Genomic DNA, 19600 nt, shown 5'->3' with positions numbered 1-19600 from the left:
AGAAGAAGAAGAAGAAGAAGAAGAAGAAGAAGAAGAAGAAGAAGAAGAAGAAGAAGAAGAAGAAGAAGAAGAAGAAGAAGAAGAGATTGCATTTATACCCCGCCGTTCACTACCCAAGGGAGTCTCAGAGCGGCTTACAAACTCCTTTCCCTTCCCCTCCCCACAACAGATACCCTTTGAGGTAGGAGGGACTGAGAGAGCTCTGACAGAAACTGCTCTTTTTCAAGAACAGCTCTGCCAGAACTATGGCTTTCCCAAGGTCATCCAGCAGGTGTAAGTGGAGGAGTGGGGAATCAAACCCTGTTCTCCCAGATTAGAGTCCGTGCACTTAACCACTACACCAAACTGGCTCTCCATAGGGATCACCAATGGAAACAGAGGTACATCAAACATCCCAAATGAACTTAATTTCCCGAGATGACCTGGGTGAACCCATGGAGGACACACAACCCCCTTCAGAACATCATCATTCACAAGCTGGCCAAGGAACAAACCGGACCCCCTTGGACTCCAAAAGACAACTGACACATAAGTACTTGGCAAATCCTCTATAGGATTATCTTTTTGACTCCTTTGGGAACCTCCCTTGCAATGAGCAACAATCAATTATTGATAGACTGGATTTTATGTGCCATAAACTGAGTGAAATTAAAGACTCAGAGATACAGCAAGTTGATGGGTCCAAAGCCCATAAAAACCTGAGTGTTACAGCAGACCTCCTAGAACCAAGCTCTTCAGTGGATGCTGAACGACAATTACAAAGGAGGAGCATCCAAAATATATTGTCCCAGAGCTCCAATCATCTTCAAAATACCAAAAATGGTTCTCATGGTAACCTCTTAATAGAGCACCCTCTGAATGAATTAATTGGATTACCTCATCAGAAGTCCTCAATGACCCCACCAGCTAGTCCTCCATCTAAAGTTGGGACAAATGGCTGTATTTGCTCTGAACATAACAAATCTCTCAACCTAATATCTGAACAACATTGACTATTTTTTATTCCTTCTCTGTCCTAGCGGTTCCAAAGAGTATGAAACGGGAAAGCTGAGCAGTGAGCAGTTGAATGAATTAATTGGATTACCTCATCAGAAGTCCTCAATGACCCCACCAGCTAGTCCTCCATCTAAAGTTGGGACAAATGGCTGTATTTGCTCTGAACATAACAAATCTCTCAACCTAATATCTGAACAACATTGACTATTTTTTATTCCTTCTCTGTCCTAGCGGTTCCAAAGAGTATGAAACGGGAAAGCTGAGCCTCATTAAGCAGGACCACAATAGGCTGGGCCAGTTTGGCACAGTAACCATCCAAGCTATGCACAGATTGCAGGGAAATGGTTGCAACAACAGATTGGATCCCAGCAAAATTTGATGAATGATGTCAATGCAGAACAGGATTATACAAACGTCACAAACCAAATAGCTCCACTTCACATTGACAACTGATGCAACTGATGCAACTGAAGCCTGCCTGCCGCAAGGAGGAGTAATGGCATAGACATGGCCTTAAAGAAGAAGAATAAGAGGTTGGATTTATACCGCGCCCCTCACTACCTGAAGGAGTCTCAGAACATCTTACAATCTCCTTTCCTTTCCCCTCCCCACAACAGACACCTTGTGAGGTAGGTGGGACTGAGAGAGCTCTTTCAAGAACTGCTCCTGTGTGAACAGCTCTGAAAGAACTTGTGACCAATGTTCCCTCTAAGCTGAGTTGATGTGAGCTGGGTCATTGTTTTTTAGCCTCCGGCTCACACATTTTTGTCTTAGCTCAGGAAGGATGGCTCCAGAGTGAACTGATTTATGCAGGAGCCAAATCGCTCGCTCACAACTTTAATGCCAGTAGAATTTTTGCTCACAAGACGCCACAACTTAGAGGGAGCATTGCTTGTCACCCAAGGTCACACCAGCAGCTGCATGTGGAGGAATGGGGAATCAAACCCAGTTCTCCCAGATTAGAGTCCATGCTCCTTACCACTACACCAAACCTGCCTGTGATTCAGCATAAGAAATTTTACATTGCATATAATAAAATGTTATATGCCAGTTTGGTGTAGTGGTTTGGAGCACTAACTCTAATCTGGGAGAACCAGGTTTGAGTCCTCACTCCTCCACTTGTACCTGCTGGATGACCTTGGGCAAGCCTTAGTTCTGTCAGAGCTGTTCTTGAAAGAGCAGGTCTCGAAAGAGCTCTCTCAGCCCCACCTACCTCACAGGGTGTCTGTTGTGGGGAGGGGAAGGGGAAGGAGTGTGTAAGCCACTCTGAGACTCTGAGTGATGGGTGGGGTATAAATCCAATCTCCTCCTCCTCTTCTTTCTCCTCTTCCTCTTCTTCTTCTTTTATACAGTGGGCTCATGTAACTAAATGCACATCTATATAACACACCATCTTACAACCCACAGGTTTTGAGCACAAAAGAGACATTAATAAACTACTGAGCATACCACTCACTGCTGTGAAGCTCCGGGACATCCAGCCCATTAGCTTCAGCTAGGAACTGGCTTCAGCAAAGAAAAAGTAAATATCACTGAAATGTGGATGTGAAAAGCAAAATGACCCGGAGATATAACGAAGAACTGGTTTATCTGAAAAGAATGTTTCAGTACATTAATTCCCTTCCCCGCCCCAACTGCAAGCGAAGATTTGGAACACACACACACAGCGAGTGAAAAAGCTTGACTAACTTAGAAATGTTACCATTCCAAGGTAAGAATTTAATGGATTGTACGTTCTCGACACAGAGCAGTCCCTTGAAGCCATTGCAGAATGTTAAAAAAAATATAATCACATGCCATGACGAATGTGAAGGAATTGATTACTGCAAGTCCAACAGACAACTTCTCTAATTGTAAAAAATAATAATAATAATAAGAGTAGATTTTTGCTGGGTTCTGGAAGAATTCAGATCCCTCTCTACTTGATTGTCTCTCTCTGCTTCCACCCCCCAAAGTCCTTTCCCACATCCAAGGGGCATAAAAAGAAGAAGCAGGGATTCCTCTCATTTGCACTGAGGTGTGGAAAAAGTAAGAATCGGGGTGAGACAGTGATATATTCTCAAAACAGACGGGGTTGCCAACCTCCAGGTGGGGCTTGGGAGATCTCCTGAAATTATAACTGATCCCCAGACAATGGAGATCAGTTCCCCTGGAGAAAATGGTTGCTTTGGAGGATGGACTGTATGGCCTTATACCCCGCTGAGGTCCCGGTCCTCCCAAATCCCGCCCTCTCCAGGCTCCATCTCTAGATCTGCAGGAATTCACCAACCTGGGGCTGGCAACCCTAGCACTATGACAGCTTGGGGGGGGAAGTCTGTATGACTCCTGAGCACTGCCTGGATACTATTCCTAAAACTGGAATAGATGTATCATAACATTTGTTCCTTTCCTTTCATCCAATAAAAGCTCTATGACGCATAGGGATTCCAACCTCCAGGTGGGACCTGGGGATCCCCTGGAATTACTCATATCCAGAGGGTAGAGATAAGTTCCCCTGGAGAAAATGGATACTTCCGAGGGTGGACCCTGTGGCATCATACCCCACTGAGGTCCCTGTCCTCCCCAGGCTTCAACCCCAAATGTTCAGGAATTTCCCAACCTGGATCTGGCAACCCTACCCCTTTTCCCCTGCCTGCATCATGCTCAGGCTTGTAGAGGAGGCAGACATGAATGTACCATCTAATCTGACATTTGTGAGAATCAAGACAAGAGAAAAGTGGTTTTCGTGAGGCCACACTATGAGTTCATGGCCAAGGCAAGATGAGTACTTCTAGTTTTCTGGGGACTTCAAGCTCTCTGCTTATACTCTTAACCACAGTTATGCATGAACATAAGAACAGCCAGTGTTGGGTCAGACCAACGGCCCATCCAGTCCAACACTCTGTCACACAGTGGCCAAAAATACCAGGTGCCATCAGGAGGTCCAGCAGTGGGGCCAGGACACTAGAAGCCCTCCCACTGTTGACCCCCCCAAGCACCAAGAATACAGAGCATCCCTTGCCCCAGCCTGAGAGTTCCTATCTATACCTTGTGGCTACAAGCCACTGATGGACCTCTGCTCCATATCTTTATCCAATTCCCTCTTGAAGTCATCCTTGCTTGTAGCCGCCGCCACCTCCTGGGGCAGTGAATTCCGTGTGTTAATCCCTCTTTGGGTGAAGAAGTACTTCCTTTTATCTGTTCTAACCCGACTGAGGAAGCTGTCAATAACCTCACTGAGCCTCACAAAAAGTTCTGTATCTCGATGATGACACTGATTATGAATACCAAAGCAAGAGCATTCTGATTCAAAGCTAAAAGAAGACGCCAGGCACAATTAAATGCTAACATGTCAGCCCTTAATCATATTGCTTGGAAACCAGCCCTATTGATTTCCGTGGAACTCAATGTTCAAGTCAAATGCACTTAAAATTTATTCAGTCTGAGGGCCAATTTAGTCAGCCAGTGGCCCCCACAGGAAGGTTTCTGACACAAGCTGGCAGGCTGATGGGGAGGGACAGAGGCACTGATTGTAGGAATGAGCAGTTCCACATGGAGGTTGTTAAGTGCCCTTGCTTAAATTCTTAAGTAGGGGTGTGCATGTCTGAAGTTACTCCCACATCAAAGCCTCCCTCACCCAGGGAAGCTAGCATGTTATCAAGAACGGCTGCAGTCTCCCTGACGCAACAGCATTTAAGATAAAATATTAGCCTTTTTTCATTGCTACCTTTATACAGTACAGAGAAAAGGGAGGTCCTAGATCTCTGTCAAATAACCCAATTAGTATGAAAATTTCCCACTTCTCTTTCTTCCCACATTCAAGCAAACATACCCAATGGCAATGATATTTACCTGTCTCAACATCTGTTAAGTGAAGCATTGAATCGAAGCCCCCGCTGAGAATACCACTTCCAGAAGGGGACCAGCGGGCGTCTCGAACGGCACTGGAGTGGCAAGAATATGTCTTTAAGCAACAGCCTCGGTCCACAGCATCCCAAACCTTAAAGGGAAACAGGATGACATTTTAAAAATATGAATTAATCTCAACGATTTAGGATCAATGGGGAGCACAAGTGACCCCTGAAGGACCCCTTAAAATGTCCTTTCTGACCAAAATCAGAAAGCAAGTAATTTGCGAATAACATTCTTAGGGCTGTAGGCTAGAATTAGAGAGTCTCTGGGCTAAACTATATGGTCCTTTCCTCACAGGTCCCTATCCTGTGCACATGCATTTCGAGACAGGGCATATAACTCTCCCTTGCAGAGCCATTTCAGCTTTGGAAAATGGCCTGAAGGGAAGGCAGGAGCGTCTCCTTCCCTCACACTGCAGTCCCAAGCCAAAGCAGCCCCCTGTGGGTTTTTAAAATGCTATTCTCCACAACTGCTATGTGGTTGTGGGGAAAGCAAGTCAAGTCTGAGTTCCCAGATGTGACTTCTTAGAAAATGTAATGTAGCTTGGCCCTGAAATGTTGCCATTCTGCAAAAAACTGGGACTGGCAGTGACGCCCTAGCAGCAGATCTCGGGGAGCAGAAAGGAACATTTAGTAATTTATTAACTTTGTTTATAGCCCACCTTTCTCGCTGAGAGTCAAGGCAGACCACACAATGTAAAACCATGTAATCAAACACCGTAATGCAGCGAATAAACAATGCAATGGGACTAGGATCAGTGTTCCCTCTAAGCTGAGTTAGTGTGAGCTAGCTCACAGTTCTTTAGCCTCCGGCTCACACATCTTTGTCGTAGCTCAGGAAGGATGGCTCCAGAGAAAACTAATTTATGCAGGAGCCAAATCGCTCGCTCACGACTTTAATGCCAGTAGCTCACAAAGTAGAATTTTTGCTCACAAGACTCCGCAGCTTAGAGGGAGCATTGACTACGATCACAAAGTTAGAAAAACAACACAAAGAGGGAAAGGTGTCGGAGTTGATTTATCATAAATAATGCAGGAAACGGAATGGTAAAAGTAGTGCAGTGAGAGCAGGATAAAACACACAATAATTCTTGGAACAGACTGCTATCGTGTTCCTTTTATAAAAGATTCTCCATCTTGAACTATTCTATTATACTACAGCTCTACTCCCTTGTGAAAGGTGGTGCTCCAAAAGGTAGACAGGCATCATATTATGATGGGCTTTTAAAGGTAAATATCAACACTTTAAATGTCCCCAGGAGCATATAAGCAGCAAATGTGGTGGCTAATGGATAATACAGATATGTCCCCTGTGGCCCATCTCTGCCAGAAGAAGAGTCATTGAAGCCTCCATTCTGGATTTAATTGGAAAAAATTAGTTGTAGTAAAAGGGATGTAAACAAGCAGGAAACATCCAATCATAACAAGCAACGGCAAACAGACAATAAAAAGCCAGGTAACAGGACCAATGAAAACAATAACTCACTTCTGTGAGGCCAATTCCTTAAAACAGTCCAATATCAAGTAGGAGAAACTGGATCATTTCAGCCCAGAGTATAGCCGGCCCCACCCTGTGAAGCCTAATGAGAGAATGCCTCGCCACCGTAGCTCCCTCTACTTAGGTCTGTTCCTCTGTCCTCCGGCCGCCAGCTGATAAGAATTCAACTCCCTAATTAACCCTTCTGCCTTGCAAAAAGATTAGGGAGGTTTACAAGGACGATTCTCCCCCATAATAAAATCTCACAGCTGAATATAATGAACATGCAAGGCTAGGTCCTACAACCTCTGTTCCTTACACTGACACACGCCCCACCAGCCCAAACTGGTGAAAGGCAGCTCTGGCCCCTGCCACTATCCCAGAATCCAGGAGCAAACCAAGGTTTATAGAAACCTCACAAAGTATCCACTGTGTTCTCCGGGGGAAGAGTAACCCAGCCCAGGAAAGAACAGGAAAGATGCACATCTCTCCAGACCTAGGCTGGTTCATGACTGCATTGTTATGTACTGAACCACTGTTCCTGGGTTTGCTAAAGCAAAGAAGTAGAACTGTGTTTCATTTCTCAATGATATCACACTGTTCAATGGTCTCTCCCAATGGTCACACACAGAACTTTAAAAGCCACATGGGCAAGACAGAACGTTGCAGAGTGCACAGTGGGCAAAACGGCAGCATTCTCCAGTGCTATATTCTACCACCAACTCATAAGTGGCAGAAGAAGAACCACGGCCAAGCATTGTCCTCCACTAGGGTTGCCAGTCTCCAGGTGGTGGGTGGAAATCTACTGGAATTACAACTGATCTCCAGGTGACAGAGAAAACGACCACTTTGGAAGCTGGACTCCATGACACTGTACTCCATTGAAGTCCCTCACCTCCCCAACCCTCCCTCCTCGAGCTCCACCCCCAAAATCTCCTGGTACTTCCTGGCAACCCTAATCAATCTCAGGCAGCCCAGAAGGATTCAGTCATCAATCAAATACAGATGAATGAGTGCAAAGTTGCACCCCCTTAGTCCGGCTCCAGACACAGATTGCCAGCTGGGACAACCACTGTTGTCTCTGTCCTGAATTCTGATGGGAACGGATCCAGAAAACCCAATTCCATGAGGTGTTCCAGCACTGCCAGCTTGTTCAAAGATCAAGAAAAGGAAATTTTGGGATCAGCCCATAATTATTCAATATAGCCAGATCCAAGCAGGGCTTCTCCTGAGGTGGACAGATGACCACCCCCTTAAGTAGACAAATCCTCACCTCTCTCAGGTAGCTGTCCGCACTCCAGAGATTGACCACAGATGTATATTTAGGGCCTAACACATTTTTCTAGTCAGGAAAGTACAGTATGACAGAACAAAGATATTAAAAGGGCTGGAACACTTTCCCTATGAGGAAAGGTTAAAGCGCTTAGGGCTCTTTAGCTTGGAGAAACGACGACTGAGGGGTGACATGATTGAGGTTTACAAGATTATGCATGGGATAGAGCAGGTAGAGAAAGAGGTACTTTTCTCCCTTTCTCACAATACAAGAACTCGTGGGCACTCCGTGAAATTGCTGAGCGGTCGGGTTAAAACATAAAAGGAAGTACTTCTTCCTTTTCACTACCACAGGAAGTGGTGGTGGCTACAAGCATGGACGGCTTCAAAAGGGAATTAGATAGGCATATGGAGCAGAGGTCCATCAGTGGCTATTAGCCACACGGTAAGTGGTGATTAACCAAAGAGTGATTAACACATGGAATTCACTACCACAGGAAGTGGTGGTGGCTACAAGCATGGACGGCTTCAAAAGGGAATTAGATAGGCATATGGAGCAGAGGTCCATCAGTGGCTATTAGCCACAAGGTATAGATAGGGGCTATGGGGCGAGTGATGCTCTGTCTTCTTGGTGCTTGGGGGGGGCAACAGTGGGAGGGCTTCTAATGTCCTGGCCCCACTGGTGGACCTCCTGATGGCACTGGTATTTCTGGCCACTGTGTGAATACAGAGTGTTGGACTGGATGGGCCTTTGGCCTGATCCAACATTGGCATCTCTCATGTTCTTATGTTCTTAAGGGGTAGATCTTAGATCTCCAAGACTTTTGTCCAGTTCCTTTGACAACAGCAGTTGAAATTCACCCATTAAACTGGGTTAACAACACCTCACCCAGACCTGCACTAACAGGTAGATTTAAAGTAAAAGGGCAGTACCTTACATTCTGAAGTCACAATCTTTCTCCAAGCAGAAAGATATTAAAAGCAATAAATTAATATATGGCAGCCACAATTTCCTGAAAACGCTGGAACCAATCGTGAAAGATTTCGGTCGCTACATTTATCATCCCTGTCTTATTCATACCCAATCGTATTACGTAAATCCCCTAATCTTTTTAGATTTAATTTCATTTAAAAGTGCAATCTGACTTCTGGCGTATTACTTTCACCATTGGGGAATATGGAATTTTTATATATATACACACACATAAAACTGCAGCTGTTTCCATTCAGGGTTTTTTTAATAACACATTTACTTCTACCAGGGCATTTGATTTTCATCCGCCCCCCCCCCCACCCACCCACCCCCGGCAAGTCACAGCGGACTTATGGCAACCCCACGGGGTTTTGAAGGCAAGATGTGTTCAGAGGTCATTTGTCATTAAACTCTGCCAGGTCCAGAGCAGGGTGGCCCAACAGGGGGCGGCTGACCTTCAGGAAGGCCAACTCATCCACCCTGGCCAGGTCCAGGTGGGAGCAGGGCAGGACAGAGGATGTCTCCCAGGTGGGAGAACACCCGCTCACTCTGCATGCTGGTGGGAGGCCAGGAAAGGAGATTGATGGACACGCTCGCAAGGCCTGACCATATGACATTCTTAGGTGGCCCAGTACTCAAGGGGGTCAGAATTGGCGGGCTCAGGGGACTCTGCGAGGTACTCCCTGACCATCACCTTGACAGAATCCTCCGCTGTTGCATGCCTGGTCCCCCCAGCACTGCTGCTGACCTCCCACTTAACAACTGACCATCAGAACTGGGGATTCGTCTGTCTCTCATCAAGCCGTGCACCCTCCTTCCCCTCCTCCATCCTCCCCTCCTCCTCCCGCTCCTCCTCCCCAGCTTCTTCTGCCTGCTGTGGCCTCTGGCCACATCCACGGCTCTGGAACCTACATACCTCTCTGCAGAGATCATGCTTCCACTGAACGAACTGCACATTATGGAGGGCGATGCTGCCCTTGATGCAGGGGCCGCACATGCAAGCCAGCTTGTACTCCCACTCCTCACAGAGAGGATGCAACCTCTCATTGATGCCTGCCTGCAACCTGTCTGCCAAGGCCCTGATCCATGGGAGAACGGGTGTCCCCTGGGGCCCGGCTGCACCGCAGAGTCCAGCGCCCGTTCCAGCACTCAAATGAGGGGGATAACTTGCCCTGGCTGGATGTGTGGGTACAGAGCGTGTCGGTGGTGTCCCTGAACAGATTTAAGACATGATTCATTTGGGAGAGGGTCAGCCAGTCATTGGAGCTGATGCTGAGCTCTTCTTCCTCATGCTGGATGGTCATGGAAGAGATGACATCCTGCCCCACGCTCCTCTGCCTCCACCAAATGTGCAATCACGGCATAGGTGGAGTTCTACTGGGTGGCCACATCCTGGATGAGCAGGTGTTTGTGCTCCTCCCCCCCCCTTGCCTCTCTCACAGCAGATGCACAGCCTTGATGCTGTGCGACAAGTGGCCAGCCATGCACTGGCAGTTCTCCAGCAGGACCCTAATCTCAAGGGTGGCGGTGTCCCATCCCCCCTTAGCAAGGCTCCCACCCCCAGGGCATCCCTCACCACAAGATGCAGCCTGTGCATGAGGTAAATGATGTTCTTCAGGTGCGCACCCCTCACCATTGCCTGCATGTGGGCACCAGCATCCGTGATCAGGTAGCCACAGGTGATGTGTATGCTGCCCAACCACTTCCTCTGGCTACTCTGTATCATCATGGCAATGTTCGCCGCTGTGTGGTCCACATCCATCCCCTGTGCATGGAGGAGAACCATCTTGTATCCAGGTGGCAGCGCGCCTCTCCCCTCCTGGGGAGTGGCCATGGTCCCACTCCAGAGCTCTTTCAGTTGCCACCAGTGGGCAGTGAGGGAGAGGTAGCCATGGTGTCAGGAGCTCTTGAGGTCCGCCGTAAGGTGGAAAGTTCGGCATTGTGCTTTGGAGAGCTTGACGAGCTCCACCGCGGAGCGGTACATGGAGGGCAACACTCACCAGCTCATGTTCTTCATGGAGGGGATGATGTACCAGGCAGCCCGAGTTGCATCAGCCAGTGATAGGCCACATCCTCCATGAGGGAGAACGCTTGGCCATTCAGAGCAATCATCTCACCAATGAGGCAAGTGATTGTTTCCTGAGCCCTCCCCCTTGCCCTTTTTCTAATGGAAAGCTGGACAGTAAAGTTAGTAGTCACCCAGCCCAGTTACACTGGTCTGGAACAATTCCCCCAAGGCAGGATAGGCGGAAGAGGAAAGGAGGCAGGCTGACAAAGACAGATCTCCCCCAAGACAAAGTGGGTCAGTGGGGGAAGGGTTTCTAATGGAGAGCTAGGCTCTACAGTAGTCACCCCAGTTACTCTGGAACAAGTCCTCCGAAGCAGGGTGGGTGCAGGGAGGCAGGCCGACACACAAATCACCCCCCAAGGAGAAGCAGTTCAGTAGGGGGGGTTCAAATGGAGAGCAGTGGGCAATAAAGTAAAGTCAGTAGGCAGTAAAGACAAACACAGATCATCACAAAACGAAAAGCAGCCCACAAAATGGCAGAGAACTAAGTTGAAGCTCCCCCAAAAGCAACCCGCCTGTCATTTCCCAGATCTCCTCTGGAACCTTTTTAAAAGATGGCAGTTACATTAGTTACCTTCCAGTCCTCGGGAACAGAGGCAGATTTTAATGTTAGATTGCATATTTTTGTCAGGAGATCCACAAATTCACATTTTAGTTCTTTCAGAACTCTTGGATGTATGCCATCTGGGCTTGGTAATTTGTCAGTTTGTAATTTGTCCATCAGTCGTAGAACCTCCTCTCTCATCACCTCAATCCAACTCAGGTATTTCAACACCCCTCCTGAAATCAGCAGTTCCGGAGTGGGCAAGCACCTCCCATCTTCGACAGTAAAGACAAAGGCAAAAAATGCATTCAGCTTCTCTGCCATTCCCCTATCATCCTTTAGTAATCCTTTTACCCCTTGGTCATCCAAGGACTCCACTGCCTCCCTGCCTGGTTTTCTGCTTCTAATGTATTTTTATTGTTGGTCTTTATGTTTTTTGCAATATGTTCCTCATAGTCCCTTTCTGCCTGTCTGATTACTGACTTGCATTTTAATTACCAATGCCTGTGCTCCATTTTATTTACCTCACTTAGACTAAACTTCTATCGCTTAAAGGAATCCTTCTTACCTTTTATTACTTCCATTACTTTGTCCATTAACCATGTAGGCCTTTTTTATACCTAGTTGTACCTTTCCTAACCTGCAGTATACATTTTATCTGAGCTTCTAGGATTGTAGTTTTAAATCATTTCCAAGCTTCCTGAAGGGACTTGACCCTCCTTACCTTTCCAAAGAAGAAGGGGACCTCCTTACCTTACCAAAGAAGAAGGGGATGGCAAAGGATGAGATGGTTAGACAGTGTTATCGATGCAACGAACATGAAATTAAGCAAACTCTGGAGCACAACGGAAGACAGGAGGGCCTGGTGTGATGTGGTCCATGGGGTCGCGGAGAGTCGGACTCGACTGTGTGACTGAACAACAACAAATCTTTCCTTTCAGTTTCTTCTTCACAAGCCCCCTCATTTGAGAGAAGTTACCCCTTCTAAAGTTAAATGTGGTTTTGTTGGTCTTTTTGGGCAACTCCCTATTTACATAAGTGCTAAACTTATTAGCATTATGGCCACTGTTCCCAGCCAGCGCTATCACATTTATATCTCTCACCAGGTCTTGAGTATTACTTAGGACCAAGTCCAGGATCACCTCACCCCAGTAGGTTCTGTGACCATCTGTTCTATGTCACTGTCACTGAGAGTATCTAGAAACTCAATCTCTTTCCCTTGACTTGAACACATATTGACCCATTCAATGTGTGGGTAGTTAAAATCACCTATTATGACACATTGCTTGCCTCTGTATTACAACACTGGTATTCTAGGAGGTCTCCCATCCAAATATTAACCAGGGTTGACCCTGCTTCGCTTCCAAGATCTGACAAGATCAGGCTAGCCTGGGCCATCCATGTCAGGGTTTAATTTCCATAGCCAAGCCTCAGTTCTTGAAAACTTCACATACAAATTTAAGCGGGGGGGGGAGATCATGCTTCCCCTTGCCAATAGCAAAATAGCTCTTACTCTCAAATCACTTCTCCATTCATCATGGGTTTAAATCTCTACTTTGCATTACTTCAGTGGTTACCAGTGTTCAGTTAGTACCAGCTAAACAGCTAAACATCTAAATCGAACATTTTGTTCACGTACCATGATACCCGAAGGCATCAGAAAATGCAGAACGTTGCTACAGGAGGTATATTTTTTCAAATGCCTCAGCTGAAAAGGCACAGCTAGTTCATATAAAAAATAACCATTTTAAGAAAAAAAGGGAGAAATTACAACAGACTTGTGTTCCACAAAACTTTAAGAGATAGTAGTAATTACAATTAGTAATTATGCTTTGGATTTCATGATCATCAAGATACCTCATTAATCAAATGCAATGGCCCTCACATACACTGTTTTCATCTCATTCTGATAACAAATTTATCTACAAAAATTATCAGAAAAGTAATATCCAGCTAGCACGCTAATGGCTCTTTATGAGACATTATGTTGATTTACTTCTTCTATTAGAGCGTAAATGCTAATAACCCACGGCAATAAAATGCTGAAATAACATGCTAGATTACTACCTTCTACTTGGCTATATCATAGCCTGCTACTTAGTTTTCAAGATTCATACTTACCGCAATTAGTTATTCTGGACACCTTAATCGTATTGTCAGAGGACTTCCAGTAAATGTTCCAATGGGAATGAGTGTGTGGACAAACATGACATAGAGATGAATGTATGACTTAGGGATAAACACACATACCTGTCATAGGCAACAACTATGATACTGATGACCAAAAGGAGGAAAAAGTCACAAGGTGTCACACGTCTGGAGAGACCATGCTCAGTGAGAGAACTCATGCATTAGATGCAGGTTTGTGGCTTCAGTTGAAAGATCTCAAGAAGGAGGTGTCGCAAAAGTACATTTCTCTACTTAGGGAGCCGCCACCAGTCAAAGCAGACAGTGCTGAGCTACGTTAGCCAATGGAGTGATTAACCCTAAAGCAGTTTCATATGTTCAGTGTTCAAGTCACATATCAGGTATGACCATGGAAGCACATTCCTGGGAAAGGTCAGGATTGCTCATGAAGGCAAGAGGTAAGCTGTGCAACTGGGGTTGCCAGCTCCAAGTTGGGAATAATTCCCCAGGGAATAACCAAGCTGTGCCATGCCCCATCCAAAGCGGCACTCCTCCAGCTGTCCCTACCGCCACCTCTTTCTCCGCTGTGGGCCGAGATGCGGCCCTCGCCAATGTGCCACAGCACTATGGCAGCGACGGCGAGCACTGGCCCAACTTCAACCATGAGGTGCTGCTGGGGGTCAGGTGGGCTGGGCTGGCCAGAGGAGACAGGAGGGGAGAGAAAGGAAAGGCTGCCGGGGAGCGCTTAGACTCCCTGGGGGGGGGGAAGCAAAGGTGGGGGAATGCCCCCTTCCCGCCAGTTTCTTCCTTCTCGAACAGGTAACAGGGCACCCCCTCGACACCCCCCACTCCCCAACAGGACCTCGGAGCTTACAGTGTCCAACACAGCAGTGTCCTCCTCCTCCAGCTCCTCCAGAAGGTGGCACTTCCTCCTCGGCACTACACCTTTGCACCTCTCCCCAACTACCCCCCCATCCTTGGCATTCCATTCAACCCCTCCAACCTTGCTGCTCTCCCAACTAACCCCCGCCCTTGGCACTCCAGTAACCCCACCCTTGCAGCTCTCCCTATCTACCCCCCACCCTTGGCACTCCACTACCCACTCATCCTTGGCATTCACTCATTCCCACCCTCGCTCTCTCCCCCCCCAGCCCCCACCTTTGGCACTCCCCTCCCCCCTACCTTGCTGCTCTCCCTACCCGTTGAGGTAGCTCAGCCTTTAAGACCCAGATTTAAATCCCCACTCTGCCAAGAAAAAACCCCTAACGTAACATACAGTGAACTTATGGAACTCACTGCAACACGTTTGGCAATAGAAGTCAGTTTCTTAGATGGCTTCAGAAGGAAGGACTTCTTCACACTGCTTTAAGAACTTGCTTACACCCCACTCTGTCTCATGACAAGGAGTATATACATTTAGTCACTGTCACTGGACAGCAGTGACACTCCTGACAGGAGTGAGGCTCTGGTCGCCTCGTACCTTTCCTGGGCTGAGGGGACAGACAAACAGAGAGAAGGAATAACACTATATGTAAGGGAGACTGACAGTACAGAAAACCTACACTGCAATTACAAGTTAAACCAAGGCACAACACATTATGCAACGTTTTGTTGTGGGTCCCCTCTTGTCTATATACTAATAGTGAAGTTTGCCAGATCTTTGGATACTTAAATCCCATGACTGGAGCTGTGAACGCGCAAGACAGATCTTTCTACAAACCTGAAAAGGGCCCCAGGTTTGCAAAAAAGGGGGGAAATCTTTAAAAACTATACTGGAGGGGTTTAAAAAACCCAAAAATGATAAAAGGATAGATCCCTGTTGTCTAGAGTTCATTGTAATTCTGGGAGAGCTCCAGGACCAAGTGGAGGTTGGCAACCCTAGGCCTGGAAGGAACCTCTGGGTGACTTCATACCACCAGACTTGCATGACTCAACTAGGCCTGGCTGCTTGCTACTGAACAGCAGCCACCCTATGAAAGTTAGTGTGGTGCAGCGGTTAGAGATTCAGAGTAGGGTCTGGAAGACCCGTTTTTCTGCAGAGGTTCACTGGGTGATTTTGGATGTTGGGTTTGAGGAGGAGAGGGACCTCAGAGGGGTATAATGCCATAGACTCCGCCCTCCAAAACAGGGATTTCCTCCAGAAGAACTAAGCTTGCCAACCTCCAGGTGGGGGCTAAAGATCACCCAGGATTACAATTGCTCTCCAGATGACAGAAATCAGTTCCCCTGGAGAAAATGGCTGCTTTGGAGAGTGGGCTCCATGGCATTATACCCTGCTGAGGTTGCTTCCCTCACCTAACATCACCCTCCCAAGGCTCAGTCCCCAAATCTCCAGGAATTTCCCAAGCTGGAGCTGGCAACCCTAAGGGGGGAGCAGATCTCTGTAATTGGGAGATCTGTTGTGATTTCAAGAGATCTCCAAGCCCGACCTGGAAGTTAGCAACTGTAGAAGGAGAGAAGGAAGCAGGAAAAGGGGAGAGGCTACAGAGGCTTTCAGAAAAGAAAATGAGGAAATAGTGGGGGCTGAGGAAATGAGATACTTCCTGCAGGTCCTTGTGAGTTCCCACTTGCAGCAAACTGTTATTGAACTACACCCAAGTGGAGGAAGAGAAGGCATGGGAGAAAGAGAATCCCCCAAGCTCATTCATGTAACCATCAACCATGCTTTTTCATTACATCTGAATCAAGTGAAATCAACAAGACAAGTCTCGTTGTCGAAAAAAATTCCGTTATCCTATTTGAAGAGAAGGGGTTTTTTGTTTTGTTTTTTAAAAAGCTCTTGGAAACATGCAATGACCCTGTCACATTTTGCTAGCCTAACAAAAAGTAAACCATATTCAAGAGGAATTTGGAAAAGGGAATTTTGTGAAAGTTGCTGATTGGAAAGGACAGGTTGTAAATTACTCGAAAAAGTTCTTCTCCTATAAGGTTACATGATTAGCTGCAAGGGGGCGGGGGTGGGGGGAGAAGCAATTTCCACCACTAAAGTATGAAAGAGACATGTTGTGCTGTGTGCTTTTCCCTATTTGTTGGATGCAGTAAGCCAAGCAACCCACAGAATGTCACCCATTGAAGCCAAATCGTAAAAGAAAATTATGGCATTTTGTCTTTTCCATCCAGTGCTCAGCTCTTGAGGACTTAACCCCGATTTGCGCCTACATGCTAGTATTTAACTTGAATGCCATTTTGCATATGCAGCCCACTGACAACCAAGAATGTCACTGCTGGCTGATCCAGCAAAACACCATAGTAAGATGAGGTCAGGGAAAAGAACACCACTCCCATCTCCCAGCAACATGGCCTTAGAAACACAGCCTTTGTGCTAACCTAGCTAATACAACAGTAAATTAAACAGGATTCCACTATTATGCATTACTCTAAGAAGAGTATGCATCCATCAGCCACAGAGACAATTGAGTAATAAAATGCAGGTTCTCTTTGGACAACATTAAAAGGCAATCAATAATGTTTTCACTTGTCAGAGAGATTACATGAGAGTGAACCCCCCTGAGAAACCAATTATAATGATAAAGGCATGCGGTAAAGATATAGCAGAAGTGTAATTGTCCAGCAGGTAAGGATGCCAAGAAGCAAACACAGTGATTGGGGATCTGGGCAAGAGAATCTTTAAAGAATTCACACTGACTGGAGGTTCCTCCAGAAAAGGGTACCCATCTAATGAACATAGTTACATAATTACAAAATTAATTACAAAATAGTTACAGAATCCCTCACACTACATTTAAATGATTAGGTTTTAATTGTATGACCATGATCTCTGGCAGGATATGAAACTGAAAGGGGGTCTGTATAACTAGTGTAGGGTTGCCAATTCTGGGTTGGGACATTCCTGGAGATTTGGGGGTGGAGTCTGGGGAGGGTGGGCTTTGTGGGTGGGTGGGACCTCAGCCGGGTATAATGCTATAGAGTCCACCCTCCAAAGCAGCCATTTTCTCCAGGGAACTGGTTTCTGTAGCCTGGACATCATTTGTAATACCAGGAGATATCCAGGCTCCACCTGGAGATTGGCAACCCTCATCCACTGTGTGATTTCTTGTAGGGGGGACCTATTATGGATTCAGATTTAGAAAGGGTTCAATGCCTCCCTGGCACTATGCAAGACTACCCTATTTACCGGAAAAGAAGACTAGTTTTTCCCCTACATATGCCATCAAGAAAATGAAGGGGGCTCATAAACTTGTGTACAAGTAACAGTTATATATAGACAAGAAGAAGAAGAAGAAAAAGAAGGAGGAGGAGGAGGAGAAACAACAACAACTTTGGCTACAGGTAAAACCCCTTGAGTCGCAAAGGCTAGGTTCAAAGTCTAGGATAATGTTCATACACTCAAAATGTAAATCCAATTTATTTAAATACAACAGAAAGCAACAGCAGAAATAGGGTTCATTATCATATCACGGTTGTTTTTCCTTACAAAGTTCAACCTCCAGGTGGTGGCTGGAGATTTCCTACTATTGCAACTGATCTCCAGGTGACAGATATCAGTTCACCTGGAGAAAATGGCCACTTTGGAAGGTGGGCTCTATGTCATAATACCCCACCAAAGCCCCTCCCCTCCCCAAACCCTGTCCTCCTCAGGCTCCACCCCCAAAATCTCCAGGTATTTCCCACCATGGAACTGGCAACCCTAAGCGGAAGCCATTCCCAAAGATATCAATACTGGTTCATTAACCATTGTCCCAGAGCAGAGTCCAACTCACAGTCCCCTTTGTAGAAGGCACAGACAGCACTGTGTGTTCTTCCTACGTCTAAGCCTAGTGTAGAGTCACTCTCCCTTTTAAGATGCTGGATGAGTCTTCAAGCTTGTTTGTTGCCCTAGGAGCAGTTCCCCTTTCTCCCTGGCAAGATGAAGTGGGGCAGCTCTGTACTAGGGTGCTGATTTCACTGCAGTCAATGGAGAGTACAGCTATCAGCAACTCTTGTTCTTCTGCTCTTCCCAGCTACTGCAGCTCTTCGAGAGAGGATTGTTCAACTCTTCCCAGCTAGCAATTTCAGCTCTGTCTTTTCTGTCCTTTTTGGATCCAAAGCCTGTAAAACAAGCTTTGCCCTTCAGAGACCACTACCCTCTCTGCCTCTCAATCAACCTTCCCTTCTTGCTCTTTCAGCTAGCCAAGCCCCACTTTTTATCACCTCTCACTGTCATGGTGGCTCTTTCAAAAGTATACCCCATGAGTCTTTGCTAAACATGCAAATTAACATGAGCATATGTACACACCATCTACCTGCTAGTTTGGCCTGGCCTAAGGTCTATCTAAGTATCCGAGACCTACTAATCAGACCTAGGCCCCAAACCTTTTTTCCAGTACAGGCTTATACAGGTGTTTGTTTGTTTTAAATTAAGGGAATTGCCTTCCATTCAGAGTGATCCTCCTTTCAGGTACCCACAGTATCTGCTGATTAACTTACAATCCATACCACAGAGCTCCACAAGCAAAGAATGCCGGCATCACTAAGGCTAAGTGTCAAAGAAACATTGTGTACATTTTGCCACAAGAATCAGGCAGACAGAGAAACCCCTTTGGAACGTGAAGAACACCCATAAAGGTGAGCTATTTTACCTTATGGGTAAGGTAAGACTACACGATTTAGGCACAATACATAACAAAGCTCGGTGAAATCTACTAGTTGGAGATAGGCTTTAAGTACAGTATCCAAGTAAAATATAAAAGATCACTAGCTCATGCTAAACAATTAATCTGCAAGCACATGGAAGAAACGGGAGTGATTACGAGCAATCAATACAGTTTTATGAACGAACAAACAGAATTTTATTGTGTTTGCTAGAGGCCATGACAATGAATAGAGTACAAATCGATGCAACATATAAATCAAAAGAAAGAATGAATGTCAGTACAACATATTAGCATAATAATCTGCACATTGGGTGTTGGGTTGTTTTTTTTACATTAACCCTTGGCTACATATAAACATAACATTTTCCTAATTGCATTCAAGAAAGGTCAACATCCTGATAAATAAAATCAGCATAGGCCTGAAAGATATAACAGATAAAACAAAATATCTAATTTTCTTCAAGATGGAACAGGCCAGGAGACAACTGAATAGCTCCTCACCTACATGATCTCCTATACAAAATCCATTATGGATCCAGACTATGCATTTCCACAGGCACAAGGATTTGAACCTATGAAGGTGCCTTATACTGAATCAGACCTCTGGTTTAACGAAGTCATCACTGCCTACTCCGACTAGCAGCAGTTCTCCAGGATCT

At 46.1% G+C, this 19600-nt stretch overlaps 1 protein-coding gene across 1 annotated transcript in view; it reads right to left on the bottom strand.

Annotated features, from left to right (window-relative positions):
• The window catches only part of WDR25 (WD repeat domain 25), a 152686-nt gene that overhangs the window by 54998 nt on the left and 78088 nt on the right, over positions 1-19600 (bottom strand). Inside the window, exon 2 of the mRNA XM_015424446.1 lies at positions 4828-4975. Coding sequence (XP_015279932.1) covers positions 4828-4975 — 148 coding nt within the window. The remainder of the gene's footprint in view (positions 1-4827; positions 4976-19600) is intronic.

Source organism: Gekko japonicus, unplaced genomic scaffold (assembly GCF_001447785.1).
Source record: "Gekko japonicus isolate JY-2015 unplaced genomic scaffold, Gekko_japonicus_V1.1 scaffold44, whole genome shotgun sequence".
In the NCBI taxonomy this organism is placed as follows: Eukaryota; Metazoa; Chordata; class Lepidosauria; order Squamata; family Gekkonidae; genus Gekko; species Gekko japonicus.
Note: the sequence above shows the minus strand (reverse complement) of the source record. Positions and strands in the feature narration are given on the sequence as shown.